This window comes from Rhinoderma darwinii, chromosome 1, assembly GCF_050947455.1.
Source record: "Rhinoderma darwinii isolate aRhiDar2 chromosome 1, aRhiDar2.hap1, whole genome shotgun sequence".
NCBI classification, from domain to species: Eukaryota; Metazoa; Chordata; class Amphibia; order Anura; family Rhinodermatidae; genus Rhinoderma; species Rhinoderma darwinii.
In genome coordinates this window covers 63,291,874-63,313,053 of record NC_134687.1, presented here as the reverse complement: position 1 = coordinate 63,313,053, position 21,180 = coordinate 63,291,874, and the positions used below count along the sequence as shown (strand labels likewise).

The window sequence follows — 21,180 nt, the reverse complement described above, 5'->3', positions numbered from 1 at the left end:
CAGGCTTCGTGCAGGATGGGCTGTGGGCGGAGCGTCCTCCTCTGCTCCTTGGCTTTTATTTACTCAGTGTGTAACTAAGAACAGAGCACAGAGTAGAGGCAGAGCCCAGTGGCGCCCCCTACATGCTTGGAGGGGCGGCACCCTGTGTGCACGCACACCCCTAAGGCTGGCCCTGGCCTCCACCCTCCCTGATGTCCATTTGGTGACCCTATCCAGCCAAAAAGACATGGCCAGGACATGCATGCCTAAGGTAATGGGGTTTCTCCAAAGCTTCTAAAGAATTCAATGTAGGCCACGCTCATGAATGCTCCTATATGTGGTAGCGATAGAAGAGTAAGGTGGGGTCTGTATTTTTGCCCAGGGACCTCCATCAACCTTAATCTAACCCTGGAGTGATATACTATTTAAAAATGGGTAATGTCAGCCTTAATAAGGGGCATGGTTGATTCGGTATACGGCCTATGTGGATTATGGACAAATATAAAAGAAAATACTTTTCTACAAGTAAATACTTTTCTATTTTGGGTTTCAGGAATAGAAAAATCCATGCAGACTGAAGTTTCTCAGTGATTCTACCACATGGCACTATAAGCTCTTTTGGAAGTTAAGGTCAAGGATAAAATGTATTGATTTTGGCCTATGTATTATTTTTTTTATTTATAATGGACATGAATACTCACCATTGTGTAATTATGAGCCACTTTATGTAAATCAGAACATCCTTGAGCGTCAGCAAAAGAACGGATACCCAGGCAGTTGGACGGGTGAAGCTGTTTCATTAAGAACTTACAGCAAGCGTCAACAACTTGAGACAACTGCAGTAGACAAGCAGTCGACAGAAGACTCTCAATGGTGTCTTCTTTTAACTCCAGGCGACCTGCAGGGAAGATCTAACCATTAAAAACACTTTACATTAAAAAAACATCTATAAGCAAAAATATTTGAAGGGTATGTGAACAAACGTCTTCTGACATTTCATTAAGACAGATCAGAAGAAGCGGAGACCTCTAATGATTACAAGAAGCTCAGATAAGATCTTCTGATAACCTCAATCACATTTCATAAGAGGATTAAATGTGAACATGTCCTTTAAGATCATGTCTCCTCCATCTTGCTTGGAACGTAAAATAATGATTCTTAGATTGCTTTGATGTTTTTGTCAGTAAGCTCACTAAACGAATGCAAGAGCATGCAGATAATGCCCACAATTCTTACACTAAATTCAGAACATTTTAAAGCCAATCTGTCACCTCCTTAAAGGGGTTATTTAAATGAATGATCTACTGTTAGGATAGGCCAATATTAGATCGGTGAAGGTCGATCTGTGGGTACCTCACCGAACAGCTGTTTGAAGGGGCCGCGGCACTTGTATGAGCGTCACAGCCTCTTCATTGTTTGCATGGTTCTTCTCCCAGTTTGTACTTGCACGCATCATTACATTTGTAGCGTCTGTGTAAGGTATTGCATCACTCCCATTTACTTGAACACTCTTCAAACAGCTGATCGGCGAGGGTGCCGACAGTCGGACCCCCACCGATTTAATATTTATGGCCTATCCTAAGGATAGGTCATCAATTTTAATAACCAGGATAAACCATTTAATGCTGCTCTCTCTGTAAGCAGCATAAACTATTGACAGGCAGGCGGATTTCAATTGCATGTCATTTTGTGAAACTAATGTTAATTTACCCGAATTTATACTTTATTAGTTGCAGAATGAGGCAAGTTCTGTGAACTTGGAGTCTGGCGTATTTATGAGCTGTGGTCCCGCCTGCCCACCAGCCGCAGAGCGACAGATTTCTCTCCATTACTGTGCATAGGAAGAAAACGGTCAACCGGCGGCAGGCAGATGGGCACAGGGAGCCCACAGCTCATCAATACAGCGGACACCAAGTTCGCATCACTCGCAGCAACTAATAAACTGTAAATTCTGGTAAACTAAAAGAGTTTCACATAAAAGACCTTCAGTTGAAATCCATGCTCCAGAGAGGGCAGAATGAAGAAATTGACAGATTCGCTTTAATAGAATTTCGTACAGGTCACACAGTTGATATGAAGTTATTTGAGTGCATGAGACATCACTGGCCCCGGGCACCCAACCAAATGCATAAATGCAATTACAGGTATACGTAGAGAGCAGAGGAATAAAGGCTTCCTGCCTGGCAGTTTGCAATACACTGAAGAGAAATGGATTCTTCTTGGATGAATGGAGCTCTGCAACAACCTTGTTCTTCTCTTTTTTTCGGGGGGGGGGGGGGGGGGATATTGGTTTCTTCTTTCTATATAGTCCAAAGTGACATGTATTCAAAACAAATAGATAACTCAAAAAGGAACTGAAGGCTCTCCTGACAAGTCTATGTTAGTAAATAATTGTATTTAACATGAAGTAACAATTGTGCCATTCCTCTGTTATTCCTCCTGTTCATGTATTTATAAAAACTGACAAAGAGTTACCATATCCCTTGTCAATAGGGGGGTGTCCCTACACAGTCTAAGGTCTCATGCACACGAACATATTTTTTTCCTCCCGTAAATACAGGTCCTTGGTCACACGTATTCGACCCGTATGCCACCAGTATTTACGGACCCGTTCCCATAAATACGGGTCCGGTGTCACCAGTATTTCACCCGTATTTACGGACCAGTTTTCTCTGCACTAATCGGCAGCCCCTTCTCTCCATCCGTTCTGAATAGAGAGAAGGGGCAGCCCTTTCGGGAAGAGTATCCGCATCGATTGAAGGTAAAATAAGTAAAGTAAAAGAAGTTCATACGTACCCCGGCCATGATCTTGGTGACGCGTCCCTCTATTGACATCCAGTCCGACCTCCCTGGAAGACGCAGCAGTCCATGTGGCCACTGTAGCCTGTGATTGGCTGCAGCGGTCACATGGGATGAAACGTCATCCCAGGAGGCCAGACTGGAGGAAGAAGAAGCAGGTAAGCTTAACTTTTAATACGATTAACTCCAGCGGTAGTCACTCTCCCGGGTGCTGAAAGAGTTACTGCCGATCAGTTAACTCTTTCAGCACCCTGGACAGTGACTATCCCCTGACGTCGCCTAGCAACGCTGCCATAATGACGGGTGCACACACGTAGCCACCCGTAAGACTTCTATGGGCCTGCCCGTGCCGTAATTACGGCTTGAAATAGGACATGTTCTATATTTTTCAACGGCACGGGGCACCTTCTTGTAAGCATACGGGGAGGTACCCGTGGCCAAAAGAAGTCTATGGTCAAGTAATTACAGGCATTTTTATGTTCGTGTGCATGAGGCCTAATACGGTCAGCACTGATTGGACAATATCAGATTGTGTAGGGAAATGCCATCTTAACAAGGGGAATGGTAACACCTAGTTATCAGTTTATTCATACATTTCCGAAAGAATAACAGAGGAACGGTGCAACACATAGTTCTAAGAAAAGAAGCTCCAGAATTGTTGTTTTATGGGGAATGCAAGAATTTACCAAAACAGACATTTCAGGGGAGGTGACCGTTCCACTTTAACATGTGAATTGAGGACAAGCGATGTTGACCTTGCTCTCATTGACCTAGCTTAGTAGACCCATGGTCCAAAGACGACATCATTCTGCATTTGTATATTGTATATTTGTTTTTACTGGAGGCCTTAAAACCCGACTAACTATTATAAAAAAAGAATTACCATGTTCAAGTATTCAGCGGTTTATAAGAAAGTTGTGCGAAAATTAATAGGTCTACCGTAACAGCTCCCATGGGCGGTTATTATTCAGCTTTCCCAAATTTCGGAAATGCAAATTTGTGTAGTCAGGCAGCATAATAGGTCGGAGGGATTTATCATTGTACCAACTAACAGCTTCAGGAGCACAGAAAAGCTGGGTGGTTGTAACGGTTTACCACCCAGCTGTCCCAAAAACAATATACGACGAAGAAACGGTTGAGTAGAAAGTTTAAATACTTAACCCCTTAATGACCAGCCTATTTTAGACCTTAATGACCAAGCCATTTTTTACATTTTTCCATCGTCGCATTCCAAGAGCTATAACTCTTTCATTTTTGCGTCGCCATAGCTGTATAAGGTCTTGTTTTTTGCGGGACAAGTTGTATTTTTTAATAGCACCATTTTGGGGGACATATTATTTGTTGATTAACTTTTATTAACTTTTTTTTCGGGGAGAATAGAAAAAAAACAGAAATTTCGCCACGCTTTTTCGCGTCTTAAATCTGCGCCGTTTACCGTGTGATATAAATAACGCAATAACTTTATTCAGCGGGTTGTTACGATTGCAACGATACCAAATTTGTATAGTTTTTGTATGTTGTACTACTTTTACACAGTAAAAACGCTTTTTTTTCAAAATTATTTGTTTTTGTGTCGCCATATTTGAAGAGCCGTAACGTTTTTATTGTTCCGTCGATGCAGTTGTATGAGGGCTTTTTTTTTTGTGGGAAGACTTGTCGTTTTTATTGGTACCATTTTGGAGTAGATGCGACTTTTTGATCACTTTTTATAACATTTTTTTTAAGTCAGGATTCACAGAAAACAGCAATTTTTCCATAGTTTTTTACTACATTTTTTACGGCGTTCACCGTGCGGGTTAAATAATGTAATAGATTTATAGTCGGGGTCGTTACGGACGCGGCGATACCAAATATGCGTAACTTTTTTAATTTATTTTGTTTTTTTTAATAGTAAAGGAGTTTGTAAGGGGAAAAGCTGGGTTTTTCATTTTTTTTCACATTTTTTTTTTTATTAACTTTATTAAACTTTTTTTTAACTTTTTTACTAGTCCCACTAGGGGACTATAATATGCGATTCTGCGATCGCATTTATAATACACTGCAATACTTTTGTATTGCAGTGTATTACTGCCTGTCCGTTTAAAACGGGCAGGCATCTGCTAGGTCAAGCCAGAGGCATGATCTAGCAGGCATTCATGACAGGCAGACCTGGGGGCCTTTATTAGGCCCCCGGCTGCCATAGAAGACACAGACACTCGGCGATCTTATCGCCGGGTGTCGGTGGGAGAGAGAGGGAGCTCCGTCCCTCTCTCCAAAACCACTCAGATGCGGTGCACGCTATTGTGCACCGCATCTGAGGGGTTAAACATGTGAGATCGATACTTATATCGATCTCACACCGCAGAGCAGGGACGCCCCCAGCCCTCAGCTGCCTCTGGCAGCTGAGAGCAGGGAGATTTGACGGCTCCCTGCTCTGTTTACTCATCCTGATGCAGTGCCGTAAAAAGGCATATGCATCAGAATAAAGCCCGTTAGTGGCCGCCGTTAAAAGGCGTATTGGCGGTCACTAACGGGTTAATATAAGTCTTTATGTTAATATAACAGGTTACTTTTTCACTGCACTACAGGGGTGTCCTTTAAACACTCTTTGAAGATGAGCTTTTACCGGAATATTACATCAAAAACTAAACTTTGAGATTTGGACACAATTAATTATCGTTTGAAAGGGATTGTGGGTAAGAAAAATAGGATTTGCTTTTTTTCCCCGAAAACAGCACCACATCTGTCAATGGGCTGTGACTGGTGTTCACTTTAATGGGAATAAGCTGCAATACCAGACACAACCCATTGACAAGAGTGGAGCGGTTTCTGAAAAGAACAAAAAAAAAAAAAAACACAACAATTTTTTTTTTATTATCCTAGATAACCCCTAAGTACAATAATGGTTTAAGTCTGACATCATTCAATGCGGGATTTACATTGGTTAAATATTATTCAGATTTATGCATCAAAGCACAAGAGAATAAATTAGCTGGATCGCTGCACAGCAACTCTAGCTCTGATTTAATGGACTCCTAAGAGCAGGAGGTGTAAAACAGGTCACAACATAAAAGAAAAAAGAGAATCAGCAAAGTATGACTTATAATATACCAGATCCTATAAAAACATACAACCTTTTAATAATTAATAAAGCTATGAATTATTGGGAAACGGGCATTTTCACAGATCCATAAAAAGATACAAGCATCAATAATATGCAAGTTTCACACAATGAGCCCCACTGGGAAATCAAGATACATCAAGCACATTCAAAGCCAAGGTTTGTGCTCAAGCGCGGCTGCGTGACCTATTTATTGTCTTACAGTCTTTTACACAGAAAGGTAGATTGCTAAATCAAGCGCCAATTCTGATAATATCAAGTTGTTAACGTTCCCAAGATTTGCATTTATAGGTTACAATAATCTGGTGTGTTTTTCGTAAATGCGATCAATCGAGCGATCGGATATCCTTCCTACTCTCATGCCGTTTCCATTACAAACAGGTTGTTGAACGGATGCCTGTTCACACGAGGAAATATAAACGCAGCCAATGGATAATTTTTAAGTCAGCATAAAAAACGCGACCAGCCACAGAGGAGCGAACGGTCTCTGATCGTTCGCTCGGTGCACATGTTTACACAGGACAATGATTGGGAACGTTCGTTCAATATGAAAATCAGTGGCGTAACGATTGCGGTCGCAGGTGGTGCGACCGGGCACGGAGGCCCGCCCCGGATCCCCTTAAGCGGTCTGTGCCGGGCAGCGTCAGGATGGGGCGTTGTATACATTGGTGGACGCTGTGTGTTCATCGCATACAACAGCCTGACTCTGCGTCATGACCTTGTATGCACCGCGGCTGCCTGATGTGGCAGCCTGAGGGGATCCAAGAAGAAGGAGATACGGTAAGTAAAGGCTTTGGGGGGGGGGGGGGTCTGATCTGGGAGGGCACAACGGGGAAAGCACTATGTATCCGGTTGTTTTAGCAATTATTGGGGTGTCCAAGTTCAAAGACCTTCAATGAGGTCTCAGACGACAGCACTGAGCTGGGGGGTGGAATTCATGCTGAAAGGAACAAGTTTGTAACATCAGCCACCATTTTGATAAGTAGATGGATCATTTACCTTTCTGCATATTTTTCTCTTTGAATCTATGTGGGTTTTATTACCAGTCACAATCTAGGATGTGCTCACAATAATACTATATAAACAGTATATTCCTACTGCACAGCAGCAGTTGTTTTCCGTCTGGAGCCCAAATATTCCCTGATCTAATTATTTTTTTATTATTTTTTTGAACATTCAGTTTATTTGCACTGTGATCCTGTCTCACACGACACCATTCAAATATGTTACCTGTGTATGAATACTGAACTAAGGCCCAAAGGGCATTGGGTTCGACGCCCTCCAATTTAACTTCTTCCTGCTTGGCTTCTCTGACATCACTTGTGAACATTGCTGCAAAGTAATCCGATACGGAGGACAGAACCAGCCTGAAAAGACATAATAAAAGGATTTTCATCTGACTACTCAGTTTTGTTCTATCTACCATATAGAAACGCAACCAGGATTGCACCCACTGAGGGGACCTGGAGACCATACCAAGCATGTCCTCTTTTTAAATGGACAGCTCTTTCACTGATTGGCCAAGAGGAACCACATGCCACATCCACAACACCTTCCCTACTAGAATATCTTTTAAAGGGATTGTCTAGTTTCTAAAACCCATTTTTATGTAACCTAAATCGGCCTCATGACCGTGCATGTAATCACGGCTCACGATTACGGGCACGGCTGGCCGCGGACAGCCACTTGCATTTTCAGCTCGTGCTCCCATACAAAGTATGGGAGCACGGCCCGTAGAAAGCAAAAGAATGGACATGTTCCATAATTTGCGGTACACTTCTACGGCCTGGATACCTTCCCGCAAATATACGGGAAGGTGTCCGTGGTCAATAGAAGTGAATTGGTCCGTAATTGTGGACCGTAATTACGAATGATTTTTACAGTTGTGCGAATGGAGCCTTAGGCTGGGTTCACACGACCTATTTTCAGGTGTAAACGAGGCGTATTATGCCTCGATTTACGCCTGAAAATACGGCTACAATACGTCGGCAAACATCTGCCCATTCATTTGAATGGGTTTGCCGACGTACTGTGCCGACGACCAGTAATTTACGCGTCGTCGTTTGACAGCTGTCAAACGACGACGCGTAAAATGACAGCCTCGTCAAAGAAGTGCAGGACACTTATATACATTATATGCAGGACACTTCTTTGAAACGTAATTTGAGCCGTTTTTCATTGAACTCAATGAAGAACAGCTCAAGATTACGGGTGTCAAAGACGCCTCGCATAATGCGAGGAGGAGCTTTTACGTCTGAAACGAGGCAGCTGTCTTCTCCTGAAAACAGTCTGTCTTTTCAGACGTAAAAGACCGTTCTCGTGTGCACATACCCTTAAGGAGTTAAAGGGGTTTTCCAGGGACACAAAATTTTGACCTAACATTCTATGTAAATATTTTATAAAGTTGCTAATATATAGTCTGTATTAAATCTGAACACTATCCTTCCTATTCTCGCTACCTCTGCCCTGCCGGAAGATCTGATTTTCAGCCTGCCGGAAGATCTGATTTTCATCGGTGTCTTTTTTTCTTACGACACAGGATCGTGCACGAGAATTAGAATACACACAGCCCTGTGTCGATACCTCACTGACCTACGTAACGACACAGGGCTGTTCTTTACTAATTATTCCGCCCCCTCTGTGTCTATTGGCCCTCCCCACTAGTTCTCCCTTCCCCTTTAGTTTATACCGCGCACATGCTTTATCTGAGGTGCGGTCACAAAATCCTGTGACCGCACCTCAGATTTCTAATGTAATCACCATCATCCCTAAATATATATACCCCATCCTAACTAGATATAAAATGGTGCCACTATTGAAGCACAAAGAATGAACGGAGCGGACACTGAGGCATCCTATAGGTCCGCAAAGCCGGGACTTCTGAAGTACACCCAGGTTTGAGGAATCCTATTGGTCCACAGCCTCCTCAATGTCTGCTCGTTCATTCTTTGCTTGTACTTCAATAGTAACATGATTTTCTTTGCGTGCATGCTATTCCTCAATTTTGTCTGAAGAATAGCATGCACGCAAAGAAAATCGTGCGGCTATTGAATTACAAGCAAAGAATGAACGGAGCGGACATTGAGGAGGCTGCGGACCAATAGGATGCCTCAAACGTGGGACTTCTGACGTATACTCGGGTTTGAGGCATCCTATTGGTCCACAGTCTCCTAAATGCCCGCCCGGTTGAATTCTTTAATTACACCCCAATGCCCGCACCGTTTGCCTTTCTAATAAAACTCCTCAGTGCTTGTGCGCTGCACGAACCGAAAAAAGTAGTGTCCCTGGAATACCCTTTTAATAGATGATGGTCTCCTGTTCAGAATCCTCATCTCTTGTCTAGATTGGAGAGCGGTTACAAAGAGTGTCTCTCGCTCTGGAGGTTTGGTCCTATCCTGCAATACACAGACAACCCATTGATTTGAATGCACTATGTAATAATTCATTTCTCCTGTGGTGGCGCTGCAGGAAAATGAAACATTTACTGCCAAGTTTCCCAACAGTTTACATCTGTTCACTGGGGGTCCCAGCAGTGGGTGATCAGATTATTGTCAAGGAACCCACCTAGCAAGTGGGTAAAGTCCAAAGCGGACAACTCCTTTAAAAAATGTACTAGTGAGTTGCATAGATAGCATAATATAATTTTGTTAGGCTTTCCTTAACCTTGGGTATCATCCAAATATCAAATTTCAATTCCGACCAACCCTGCCTTTATTGTTGAGATTTTTCTTTGGATCAAGACAGTAAATCGGTATAAAGCATCTGTGGGACGCTGTTAACTTGTTATACCGTGTACGGTTATTATACCAGCTTGATATTGGCACTTGCCTGTGTGCGGGAATCCTACGATCGCCAGCCATCAGGACAACATCACACAGCTGTTTGTGCTGCAAGTAGTTTTCCATCCTCTTAAACGTCTGCTCGGCATGGTTGAGGGACTGGAAGAATTCATCTGGGGCAGAGGACTCCATTGTATGGCAGGGAGATAACGTTTGACTGCTGTTTGAGGTCCTGCTGGCAAAAAAAGAAAGATCTCAATCGGAAACACAATAAAGTTATATTTAGTAGGCTGGGTAAACTGTTTCATGAAAACTCAAAGAAAATAAGAATGTCATATTTTATGCATTACTGTGGAATTTGTGCTGATCTTAAAATGGCAAAAATAAAAAATAAACCCTGCATAGAAACTGGAAAAATGAGGCTGAACTAGCAATAAACATATAATGAATATATATGCAAAAACGGTCAGAAAAAATTCCTTAACTTATCAACATTATACTATTTTTGCGTCATAAATGTCCCCAAAGTGTCTATACATCAAGGAGGGGCGACACAAACTAAAGCCCCTAGCAAAAATAACATCTGAAAAGGGTGCACTGAAGGGGTTGTCTTATTTGATCGCTACATGAAGATGATCAAAGAGGAAACCCATGTGATCAGCTAAAATCTGCAGGGGAACTTTCCCAAACTAGAATGATTCATCCCTTCTTAGAAAACCTGGTCACGCTAATCTCCCCCCAATTTCATCATACGGATACTGAACGGAGCGTACAGACACCCAGAGTCAGGGGTGGACACAGACAGCAGAGAGACCCTGTGCGAGAACAGTATATGGGCCCCTTCTTCTCGAACAGCTCACCATAGAGTGTCCCCATATGTTTCTCTAACAATCCAACTGTAAGGGCTTGTCCACAGGGAACGTTATTGCTGCGTATTTTCCGTCCGGAATTGTGGACGGAAAACACACAGCAGAATACAGTAGCAGAAAAGTGGTGAGATTTAACATATCTCATCTACAAGCTGCATAAAATTTCCGACCAGAAATTCACCTGCGGTGCGTATTTTTCGTCCCGCAGCACGCAATTCCTGCTGCGGAAAGTGGACTGAATTGTTGTTCAGAGGAGATGTCACCATCTCCCAGCAGTGAAAAAAACGCCGCAAAATCTGCACCATTTTCTGCAGTAAATAAATGCAGGAAATGGCGTTTTTTCCGCAGCGGAATGTCTGCTAGTTTTAACGTAAATGCTGCTGAAATTTTCTGCAGCAATTCCGTTACGTGTGGACAAGCCCTAATTGTGAGCTATAGACAGTAGGGAGCCGCTTATAAAGTGGCAGTGGGCCCCTTTACATTCTGCTAACATGAAGAGCCACCCATTTTTTTATTTTTTTTAAATGGTGGGTACACTAAATTAAAGAAATGGTACACAATTATTTCATACTTCAATCCTGATCTACTCGCCCAAAAAGAAAACAAATTATTATATTTTTTTTTAAAACAATGTGATGGATATATAAATAGACGTCCTAAACCACAGAGAAACCACAGAGAGACCATACTTGGTAATATACAGGATTACCCATGTAAACATTGTAAATAACAAAGTCTGCTTGTGGTTTTTATAGAATCATTGTTTTGGCGAACAGAAATAATAACACCGGCTTCCATTGTGTTCTATCGTTAGGGTTTCACAACTGAAATGTCAGGACGATAAAATGAGGCCAAGAACAAAAAATAAATAAATTACTGCTTTAAGTCAAGATCAGGAGAGTAAATATAGGGGTACAGTCACACTTGGGTTCTGGGGGCCCCAAGATCCCTCTTAAAAAAAAAAACAAAAAAAAAACAGTACTATAAATTTAGTGCCATTTTTAGAGGCACCATTACAGATTGTAGACAGTAGTTACTCCTCAAGTTACTCCTCTGGTTACTGTGCACTAAGCACTCATTATTTTAGCACTACTTTTTATAGGTTGTTCACTTAATGTTTAAAAAAAATATATAGATCTTAAACACATTAAAAAGGGGTTGTCCACTACCGGACAACTGATGACCTCTCCACCGGATAGGTCATCAGTATATCATCGGTGCGGGTCCGACACCCGGACCCCGCACTGATCAGCTGCTCCGGTGGGCTGCAGGCACCGCATGTGTCATTGTGTTGTATGCAATGTACGGAGCCGGAAGCAGTTGGCTCTGTACATTGCATACCGGCCGTGCTGCCGAACTGCAGCTCTGCTCCTATTCACTTGAATAGGAGCAGAGCTGCAGTACAGCAGCTCATCCGTTATTCCGTGGCCGGAGCCAACTGCTTCTGGCATGGACGTCTGGTGCCCGGAGGCAGCTAGAGAAGCGGATCGGTGCGGGGTCAGGGTGTCGGACTCCACCGATCATATACTGAAGACAAATACGGTGGATAGGTCATCAGTTATCCGGTAGCAAACAACCCTTTTAAGTGACCTTTTGTGAGTAGGGACTGATGTGATAAACACCTGTGTACAGTGCTGCAGCATATGATGGAGCAATATAAGCAATGAAAAGGAAGACCCTGCCCATAAGAGCTTAGGACCTGTTCACATCAGTGTTTAGGTTATGTTCAACCTTTCGTTAGAGGAGCAGAGGAACGAAAAGCAGTCTGCTTCCGTGTGCATTACCATTGATTTCAATGGTAATTATTTCGTTTCAGTTTGTTTCTGCTTTGTAAAGTTGCCATTTTTTTTCTTCATAGAAACAATAGCGTAGTCAACAGCACTATTGTTTACATGAAAAAAACATAACTTTACAGAACTGAAGCAAACTGAAACATTACCATTGAAATCAATGGTAATGTAAACGGAAGCGAACGGCCTTCCATTCATCGGTTCCTCTGACGGAAAGGTTGAACGGAACCAATGAACAGAACCCGAACGCTGATATGAACAGGCCCTTATAATAGAGCAATGGGAGCAAGAGATACACAGCCACTATATACTATGGGAAAATATAAACAATGTGGTCACCGTACACAGAAATAAAGAGCATTGTGGTGCAAGGAATGGGAGAATTGAGAAGTAGAAAAAACTGGTTAATAAGTGGATAAAAGTCCAAAACTTTTTTAGCTGAAGAACCACATTCTAATATAACAGGTAGCACAGAGCCATATTAAAAGTAAATTCTCATCACAGATATTAATGGTACCCTGTTCTTTGGATCAGTAGGAATCCCCAAACAAACGTGCTTGGTCCCCCGATCTAGGTGGTGAGTTGGCCACACATTCACAATCACTCTCCATTATAGTAAATAGGAGATATCGAAACAGTGGAGCGCAAAGAGTATAAAAGATATATACATGAAAGTATAATTAAAAGTATAATAAGGCCATTGCACTGGTGGGAATAGAGGACCATTCTCAGATTTGGTGGAGGTCCTAGACATAAGACTCCTACCATGATCAGACAATTATGGTATGTCCTATAGGAAAACTTCTTCATAGGAATATCCCATCAGTTATTGATCGATGGTGGTCTAATGGGGTCAAGTTGCCATTTCTGAACAAAATTAGTTTGGGAGCGACACAGTGAAGGAACCTCTCAACGATTGGATCCCTTCTAGTAAGGCCTTATTCACACGAATGTGTATTACGTCCGTGCTACGCGCGTGGAAATCACGCGCGTCGCACAGACTTATGTAAGTCAATGGGGCCGTTCTGACAGGTTGTGATTTTCACGCAGCGTATGTCCGCTGCATAAAACTCACGACATGTCCTATACTTGCCTGTGTTTCACGCAGCACGCACCCATTGAAGTAAATGGGTGCGTGCAAATCGCGCGCGGCACACGGAAGCACTTCCGGCTGACGCGCGTGATTCGCGCTGCAGTTGTTAAAGAAGTGAAGGGAAACATAAAAGCCCCTCCTTCTATACTGTTTCGTAACATAAAAACAGAGTGTCATAATGATGCCGGCTGCGCGAAAATCACGCAGCCGCGCACCATATACAGATGCCACACTGAACGCAGAGTTTTTTGCGTGCGCAAAACGGACACGTTCGTGTGAATAAGGCCTTAGTGATAGAATCCTGTTGTAATTAAAAATAACCTTTACGGAGAATCGGTCAGCAGTTTTCAGGCCCCAAAACTGCTGACAGCGCTATATAGGGCAGAGGGAGGTCATTGTAAAGATATCAGTTGTTTTGGTAATGAAAGTTGCATGACCGAGAAATTGACGTTTAACTACCCGATGCCGTGGTTGAAAGTGCCCCTTGATCTGCGAAGGCTCCTGGCTTCTTATTAGACAAAGCTCCTAGCCCCTCCCCTCTGCTCTCAGTGACGGCTCTAGTGATTTCCTGATTGGACGCTAGAACGGTCACTCACAGCAGAGAGTGGCAATCGCGGCATCGAGGAAATTAAGTGTCGATTTCTTGGTCATGAAACTTGTGCATGTTCGTGATGACCTGTATCGTTACAATGTCCTCCCCCTCACCTATATGTAGCACGGTCAACTGTTTTGAGGCCTCAAAACTTCAGACAGATTCCCTCTAAGTTCTATATTAGAAAAAAATAATTAAATACGGATATTGTAAGATACTTTGAATGGGCATCCATTTCCTATTTAGAATAATAATAATAATAAACATATACAAACACTTTCATTTCATACAGTCCAGAATTTTGTAGTAAAGGATCTTTTTGATTGTATACTCCAAAGAGAATATGTAGTAAATTATCAAGGATTCCAACGCCTAAAACAGCGATTTATGATCTTTTTAAGTGAAATGCCACATTTGGTGCCACATTTAGAATATTTGTTATTGCCATTATGAGCTATTACATAATATAATTTCACAGCCTCTCCCTTTAAAAGCGGAAGCGATTCTATTAATAAAGCTGCGCAGCAATGTTGACATAACTTCCAGGACAATGTGCCGCCCTTGTGAATACAATGTTCAAGTAGACGCCATAAACTATTTCTCTATTCTGCTGAAGACACCTGCAGCGAAGCCTTTAGGGAATTTGATACAACTACTGCTGCCTTTATTATCTATCACCATAGCTTGAAAAAGGAGCAATTCCGATAATAACCAAGTTTAAATGTATGTCAAAAGGACACGCTTTTGGCATACATTAAAGAGGCTCTGTCACCAGATTTTCAAACCCCTATCTCGTATTTCAGCAGATCGGCGCTGCAATGTAGATTACAGTAACGTTTTTGTTTTGTTTTTAAAAACAAGCATTTTTGGCCAAGTTATGACCATTTTTATATTTATGCAAATGAGCCTTTCTTAAGTACAACTGGGCGTGTTTAAAATTATGTCCAAGTGGGCGTGTATTGTGTGTGTACATCTGGGCGTTTTTACTTGTTTTACTAGCTGGGCGTTGTGAATAGAAGTGTATGATGCCTGGATCCTCTGTCGCCTGGTGCCGATGTGTCCTCGCTCGACCGACACGATGCAGGACCTGGGGCAGGAAGTGACGTCACAGCGTGATCTCTCGAGAACACGCTGTGTGTCTGTGCACTGCCAGAAGCTGGGTGGTAACGAAGAGAAGGGGATGATGCTGATTCGTCAGCATCATACACTTCTATTCACAACGCCCAGCTAGTAAAACAAGTAAAAACGCTCCGATGTACACACACAATACACGCCCACTTGGACATAACTTTAAACACTCCCAGTTGTACTTAAAGGAACAGTGTCATCACAGATTATTTTTTTATATGTTAAAGATGTTAGTGCTTTATTAAAAACGTTTATATTTATTTGTGTGTTTGTGTTTTACTTTTTCTTATTTTTACACTTTTTCTTCCCTATGGGGGCTGCCATTTTTTGTTTCATTTCTGTATGTGTCGATTAACGACACATACAGACATGGAATACGGCAGCCACAGTCCCATAGGGACTGCGAACGGCTCCCGTCCCATTCACTTGTGTGTACGGCGTCTGTGTGGGAATTGCGCATGCGCCGCTCCCACACAGTCCAATTTGAAATTGGCGCCGTCCGGCGCCATTTTCCTGTGGACCGGAAGTCGCGGCCGGACAGTAATATTACTACTTCCGGTCGCGGCTTCCGGACTTGTGCACTTGGACCAGCGGCAGCAGACGGAGCGGACGGGCCGGAGGGAGCCGCGGCGGCAGGAGCAGGTAAGAGATTTCAATGTATGTTCCGTGTTTGTGTGTGTTTACTACTGTATGTAAACCTACTACACTGTGTGTTAGCTCAAAAAATGGCGACACACAGTGTAGGAGGTTACACCGTTCAAACCCCTCGTTTATCCCGGCACTAGCCAGGATAAAGGAGGGGGGGGATGCTGAGAGCTCACTAGAGCGAGGGCTTTTCACCCAATTTTGCAATGCTGCAATTTTGGGAATAGCTCCATCTAGTGACCAGAAATGGGAAATATTATAAATTAGAATTAATTTATAATATTACCTGACTCGTGAAAAAAATAACAAAAATTTGAACAATGTTTAATCACCCACACACTAAATGTTTAATTAAAAAAAAAAAAACAACATGTTTTTCTGGCAACACATTCCCTTTAAGAAAGGCTCATTTGCATAAATATAAAAATGGTCATAACTTGGCCAAAAATGCTCGTTTTTTAAAAAAAACAAAACGTTACTGTAATCTACATTGCAGCGCCGATCTGCTGAAATACGAGATAGGGGTTTGAAAATCTGGTGACAGAGCCTCTTTAAGTCAATGGGACCCTATGGATGTGTCTGGCTGAACGCAAAACGTAGAGTAAAAACGCTATGTGAACATGGCCTAATTCTCTTATTTGAGAGTCTCAAAGTCTAAAGCTTCACTTTAAAGCTTATTTTTATAAGAAACCAAATCTTGTTAGATATAAAAAGTGGATTATTTCAAATGAGTTTTCTAAAAACTACAGCACTAGACACAAAGTATGAAACATAATTTACGAATTGTAAATATAACATTTTTAACAAAGAGTTTAAAAATATTTTAAGAATATTGTACTTAAAAAGGGGTTGTTCAGGTTCAGCGAATGAATGTTATTTTTGTATCATTAAAAGTTATACAATTTTTCAATATAATTTCTGTATTAATTTCGCCAGGTTTTCAAGATCTCTGCTTGTTGTTATTCAGTAGGAACATTCATGGTTTACTTACAGTCGATACAATTCTGACCATGGTCATGTAATGAACACACAGGTGCTGGGAACTTTAGAAGACACAGCTCTGATACACAAACTGTAACGAGCCACGCACCTGTGTGTCCATCACATGACCGTGGACAGAATTTTATCCACTGGAAGTAAACAATGAATGCTCCTACTGAACAACAACAAGCAGAGATCTTGAAAACAGGGAGAAATTAATACAGAAACGATACTGAAAAATTGTGTAACTTTTAATTATATGAAAAAATAACATTAACGTTCTGAAACTGGACAACCCCTTTAAGGCTGGGTTCACACGACCTATTTTCAGGCGTAAACGAGGCGTATTATGCCTCGTTTTACGCCTGAAATTAGGGCTACAATATGTCGGCAAACATCTGCCCATTCATTTGAATGGGTTTGCCGACGTACTGTGCAGACGACCTGTAATTTACGCGTCGTCGTTTGACTGCTGTCAAACGACGACGTGTAAATTGACTGCCTCGGCAAAGAAGTGAAGGGCACTTCTTTGCAACGTAATTTGAGCCGTTCTTCATTGAAGTCAATGAAGAGCAGCTCAAGATTTAGGCCTCATTCACACGGCAGGGTTACCCGGCCGGGTGCCGGCCGTTCATAAATCGGCCGGCACCCGGCTGCATTAGGAATGATAGACCCCTAATGGGGCTATTCACACGACCGATTTTTTGACGGCCGGGAAATCCGGCCGTCAAAAAATAGGACATGCTCTATCTTTGCCCGGGCACCCGGCCGCCCGGCTCCCATAGAAGTCTATGGGGCCGGGTATTACACGGCCATCACCGGAATGTGTTCCGAGTGATGGCCGGGTTTCCCGGCGCTTGCGCTCTATCTCCTCCTCCTCACAGCGCAGACTGCATGTGAGGAGGAGGAGTTGATGCCATTCTGACGAATGGCATCGCTGTACACTGTGTTGCAGGGCCGGGGTGTACAGCAGGTGGAGGGAGCGCTGCGCTGGCTCCCTTCCCCTGCTTGTTAAAAGCACCCTGGCTCGGCGACCCCTTTGATGGCGCCGCTAGTAGCAGCAGCTGCTGCTGCGGCTGCTACTACTGCAGCGACGCCACTATAGCAGAGCAGGGAGGTATCTCCCCGCTCTGCTATGTGCTAGCCGCACTTTAGCTCCTTGAAGGAGCGGAATCCCCGTGTTTTCGGGGATTCCGCTCCTGGACAAAGCGCTTGATGTCTCTGTCCATATCTGGGCAGTGACATCAGGGGAAACTCCTGAAGCGGAATCCCCGAACACATGGGGATTCCCCTTCAGGAGCTGCCGCTGATGTCACTGTCCGGATCTGCCCGGCCCGGCACGGATGCAAAACTTAATGCAAACCGGCCGGGCAAAATGGCCGATTTTACCGGCCGACACTCGGGCTCGGGAACGACCCGGTCGTGTGAATCCCGCCTTACGAGCGTCACAGACACCTCGCATAATACGAGGAGGAGCATTTACGGCTGAAACGAGGCAGCTGTTTTCTCCTGAAAAGTCTGTCTTTTCAGACGTAAAAGCCTCTCATCGTGTGCACATACCCTAATAGTGCCCCAGGTGACCCCATAATGTCTGCTGTGTCACCCAAATACTCTACTACAAAAATATGTGACCCACGGATAGTGCCCCCAAAATTATAGTGCCCAAAGACAGTGCACAATATATTCAAAACTTAATAAAACAAAATGATTAACTCTGGAAAAACAAGTATATAGTAGGTAGTTTTAAAGAGGGTTAAGGTTTCTTAAAGGAACATTTTTTTAATTTTTATTTCATCTAGAATACGGTTGTTCGGGACATGACTTATAAGTCCTTTCATGTGCACAATACTATCAAGGTGTAAAAACCATCACTTATGAACTGCAGTGACATGGCTCTGAAAATGTAAAACTTTCCTATACTTGACAACTTCACGGATGTGCTTTTCAGATATATGTGCAAATCAACGACAAAATAAAAACAAGATCAGTCGATAAGAAAGAAAAAAAATAATTGTGGCTCCAAAAATCATAAGACAAATGTTCACTGCCTTTGGGAGCTACATTACACTGCTAATAACCAAAATGTTATTCTGACCTGCATGAGCTGCTCTCTGAGTCAATGTCTTCCTCGCTGCCGCCATCTTCAGGTTCCGGTTTGTTACGCCAAGGTCCTGCTTCAGAGGTACCTGCTGTAAGTTCGGCGGTGTGCTCAGATGCAGATGCCATGGTGCATGGAAGCAAATTTTGGAAGCTCTGATTGCTGCTTCTCCTGTATACTACTGACTGCAAGGGCAGAGGGAGGTTACTTGGCTCCAAAAACTTTCTGTCCACAGCCACTGGGCTCTGATCAGGACTCAAAAAGTCTCCTTGCTGGATAGCACTGACAGGTGCTGCCTGGTGACCAAACCACCTCCATCTAATTTTTAGTATCTGCTTCACATCAAAGTCCTTGCGGGAGCCAGACATTCTCTTAGAGAGCAAATGATTGTCTAGGCAACTGAGGGAGGAAAGAAAAACCCACGCTGCACAACCAAGATCTACATATTCAACCTGATAGAGTAAAAAGGACCAGCTGCAGCCGCACTCTCCCGATCCAGGAACAATGAGAAGATTCCGTTTTCTGGATATTAAACATGGTCACCTGAAGTCATGCAGATGCCCCGTGAAGAATAGAAGCCTATGTGTCTCCAATACGAAAATATAACAAGCACTGCACTTTCCACCGCATTCTTCCTGTGTCTGTGACTATTTGCTTTCAAAGACACTGACAGCGTTCATTAAAGTCTTTCAGATGCTCAATACCTCCCCCCTTCTCCATACCCACAAATGACAGCACCATTCACATGCCGCATCTTCTAAGGCCACAAAGGCTCGAATGCACCAACAATTATGTTCTGTCGGCATCATTAATCCTAGCAAACATCCGAAAGTCTATTCACTGAAAATGACAAAGTACACATGTACAGCGTTCTCAGAGTCTTCCAGACTTGTTTACATCTAATGGATAGATAATTAATATTTCAACATAATGGACCCGATCAATATGTTACTCATTTCTACAGCCAGGGTTGATGTTCGGAAACTACAACCGAGAGGAGGCCATATGCAGTCCACATTGCAGAAAAATAGTAGCCGGGAAGACCAGACAAAGTCACTCATGAATTCACAGTTTGCACTCAAAGAAAGAGTGTGTAAGCCAGTATTAAAATGTTAGCACAGGATACAAAAAGGGTATATTGGAATTACTTATAAAAATCAGAAAAATTATATGTTTTAAGGAAGAGAAAGAACTCCGGCAAGAGACTAGGCAACTCCGCCCCAAACCTTCCTGCTGACATGGTAGACAACTCCTCCCCCTGACATCCTCGGCTTCTCCTACATCCATACTTGATGACCCCCACCCCATTCAACTCTAAAATAAACATTGTAAATAAACTAAAAATAATAATAATAATAATAATAATAATATAAACAAAATGAAAACAAATAATAAAAAATAAAAATAAAAAATCGCTTTTAAGTTTGGTGATGTAAAAAATATAAAAAATAAATGGTGTAAAATAAAATAGCCATGAGGTTAAATGTCCTTCTCTTCCTTCAGGTATTCTAGTCAGGGTTCAGGTGTGCTAACTAAGCTGTGCTGTTTCATAGTAATAAACCGTAAGGCTGGGTTCACACGACCTATTTTCAGGCGTAAACGAGGCGTTTTACGCCTCGAATTATGCCTGAAAACACGGCTCAAATACGTCGGCAAACATCTGCCCATTAATTTCAATGGGTTTGCCGACGTACTGGGCCGACGACCTGTAATTTTACGCGTCGCTGTCAAATGACGGCGCGTAAAATAACAGCGTCGTCAAAGAAGTGCAGGACACTTCTTGGGACGTAATTTGAGCAGTTTTCCATTGACTTCAATGAAGAACAGCTCCAAATTACGGCCACAATTGACGCCTCGCAAAACGAGAGTACGAGCCATTACGTCTGAAATGCAGGAGCTGTTTTCTCCTGAAAACAGCTCCGTAATTTCAGCCGTAGTGGTCGTTATTATGTGCACATACCCTATGACTGCAAGTGGTCAGACATACAATGACATTTTATTTTTAATTTCTGAAATGTTGGAGTCTTTCTATCATAGCGCAAAAAGCCTACACTGCGGGGACCATGCATCATTAGTATCTCTTGTAAAACTCCTTTATTTTAGTTGTGATGGCCGTGAATCTGAAACATATTTATGAAAACATCATAGGTCAATGTGAACCTTGGAGCTCACGGGCCCCAATGGAAATATCTGCAACAGGTTTCCGCAACTAAAATGCGTCATTAATAATACTGGTCTCCTCATAAAGCGCAGAGGGACCTTTTGGGAATACCAGTGTTCATTCTCCAGACTGTGACATCACTGTTTTTTATCTCTGTACTGTGACA

At 42.7% G+C, this 21,180-nt stretch overlaps 1 protein-coding gene across 3 annotated transcripts in view; it reads right to left on the bottom strand.

The window, feature by feature from the left end:
* Positions 1-21,180, bottom strand: part of KLHL5 (kelch like family member 5) — a 65,722-nt gene that overhangs the window by 27,472 nt on the left and 17,070 nt on the right. The window contains exons 1-4 of one of the 3 annotated variants that reach the window (XM_075859185.1): positions 18,851-19,386; positions 9,707-9,889; positions 7,109-7,245; positions 681-877 (exon numbers count right to left, since the gene is read on the bottom strand). In XM_075859185.1, coding sequence (XP_075715300.1) covers positions 681-877; positions 7,109-7,245; positions 9,707-9,889; positions 18,851-19,221 — 888 coding nt within the window. In that variant the 5' untranslated portion in view covers positions 19,222-19,386. Of the gene's footprint in view, positions 1-680; positions 878-7,108; positions 7,246-9,706; positions 9,893-18,850; positions 19,387-21,180 lie in introns of those variants that run through there. The other 2 variants (XM_075859166.1, XM_075859177.1) reach the window with 2 other exon arrangements.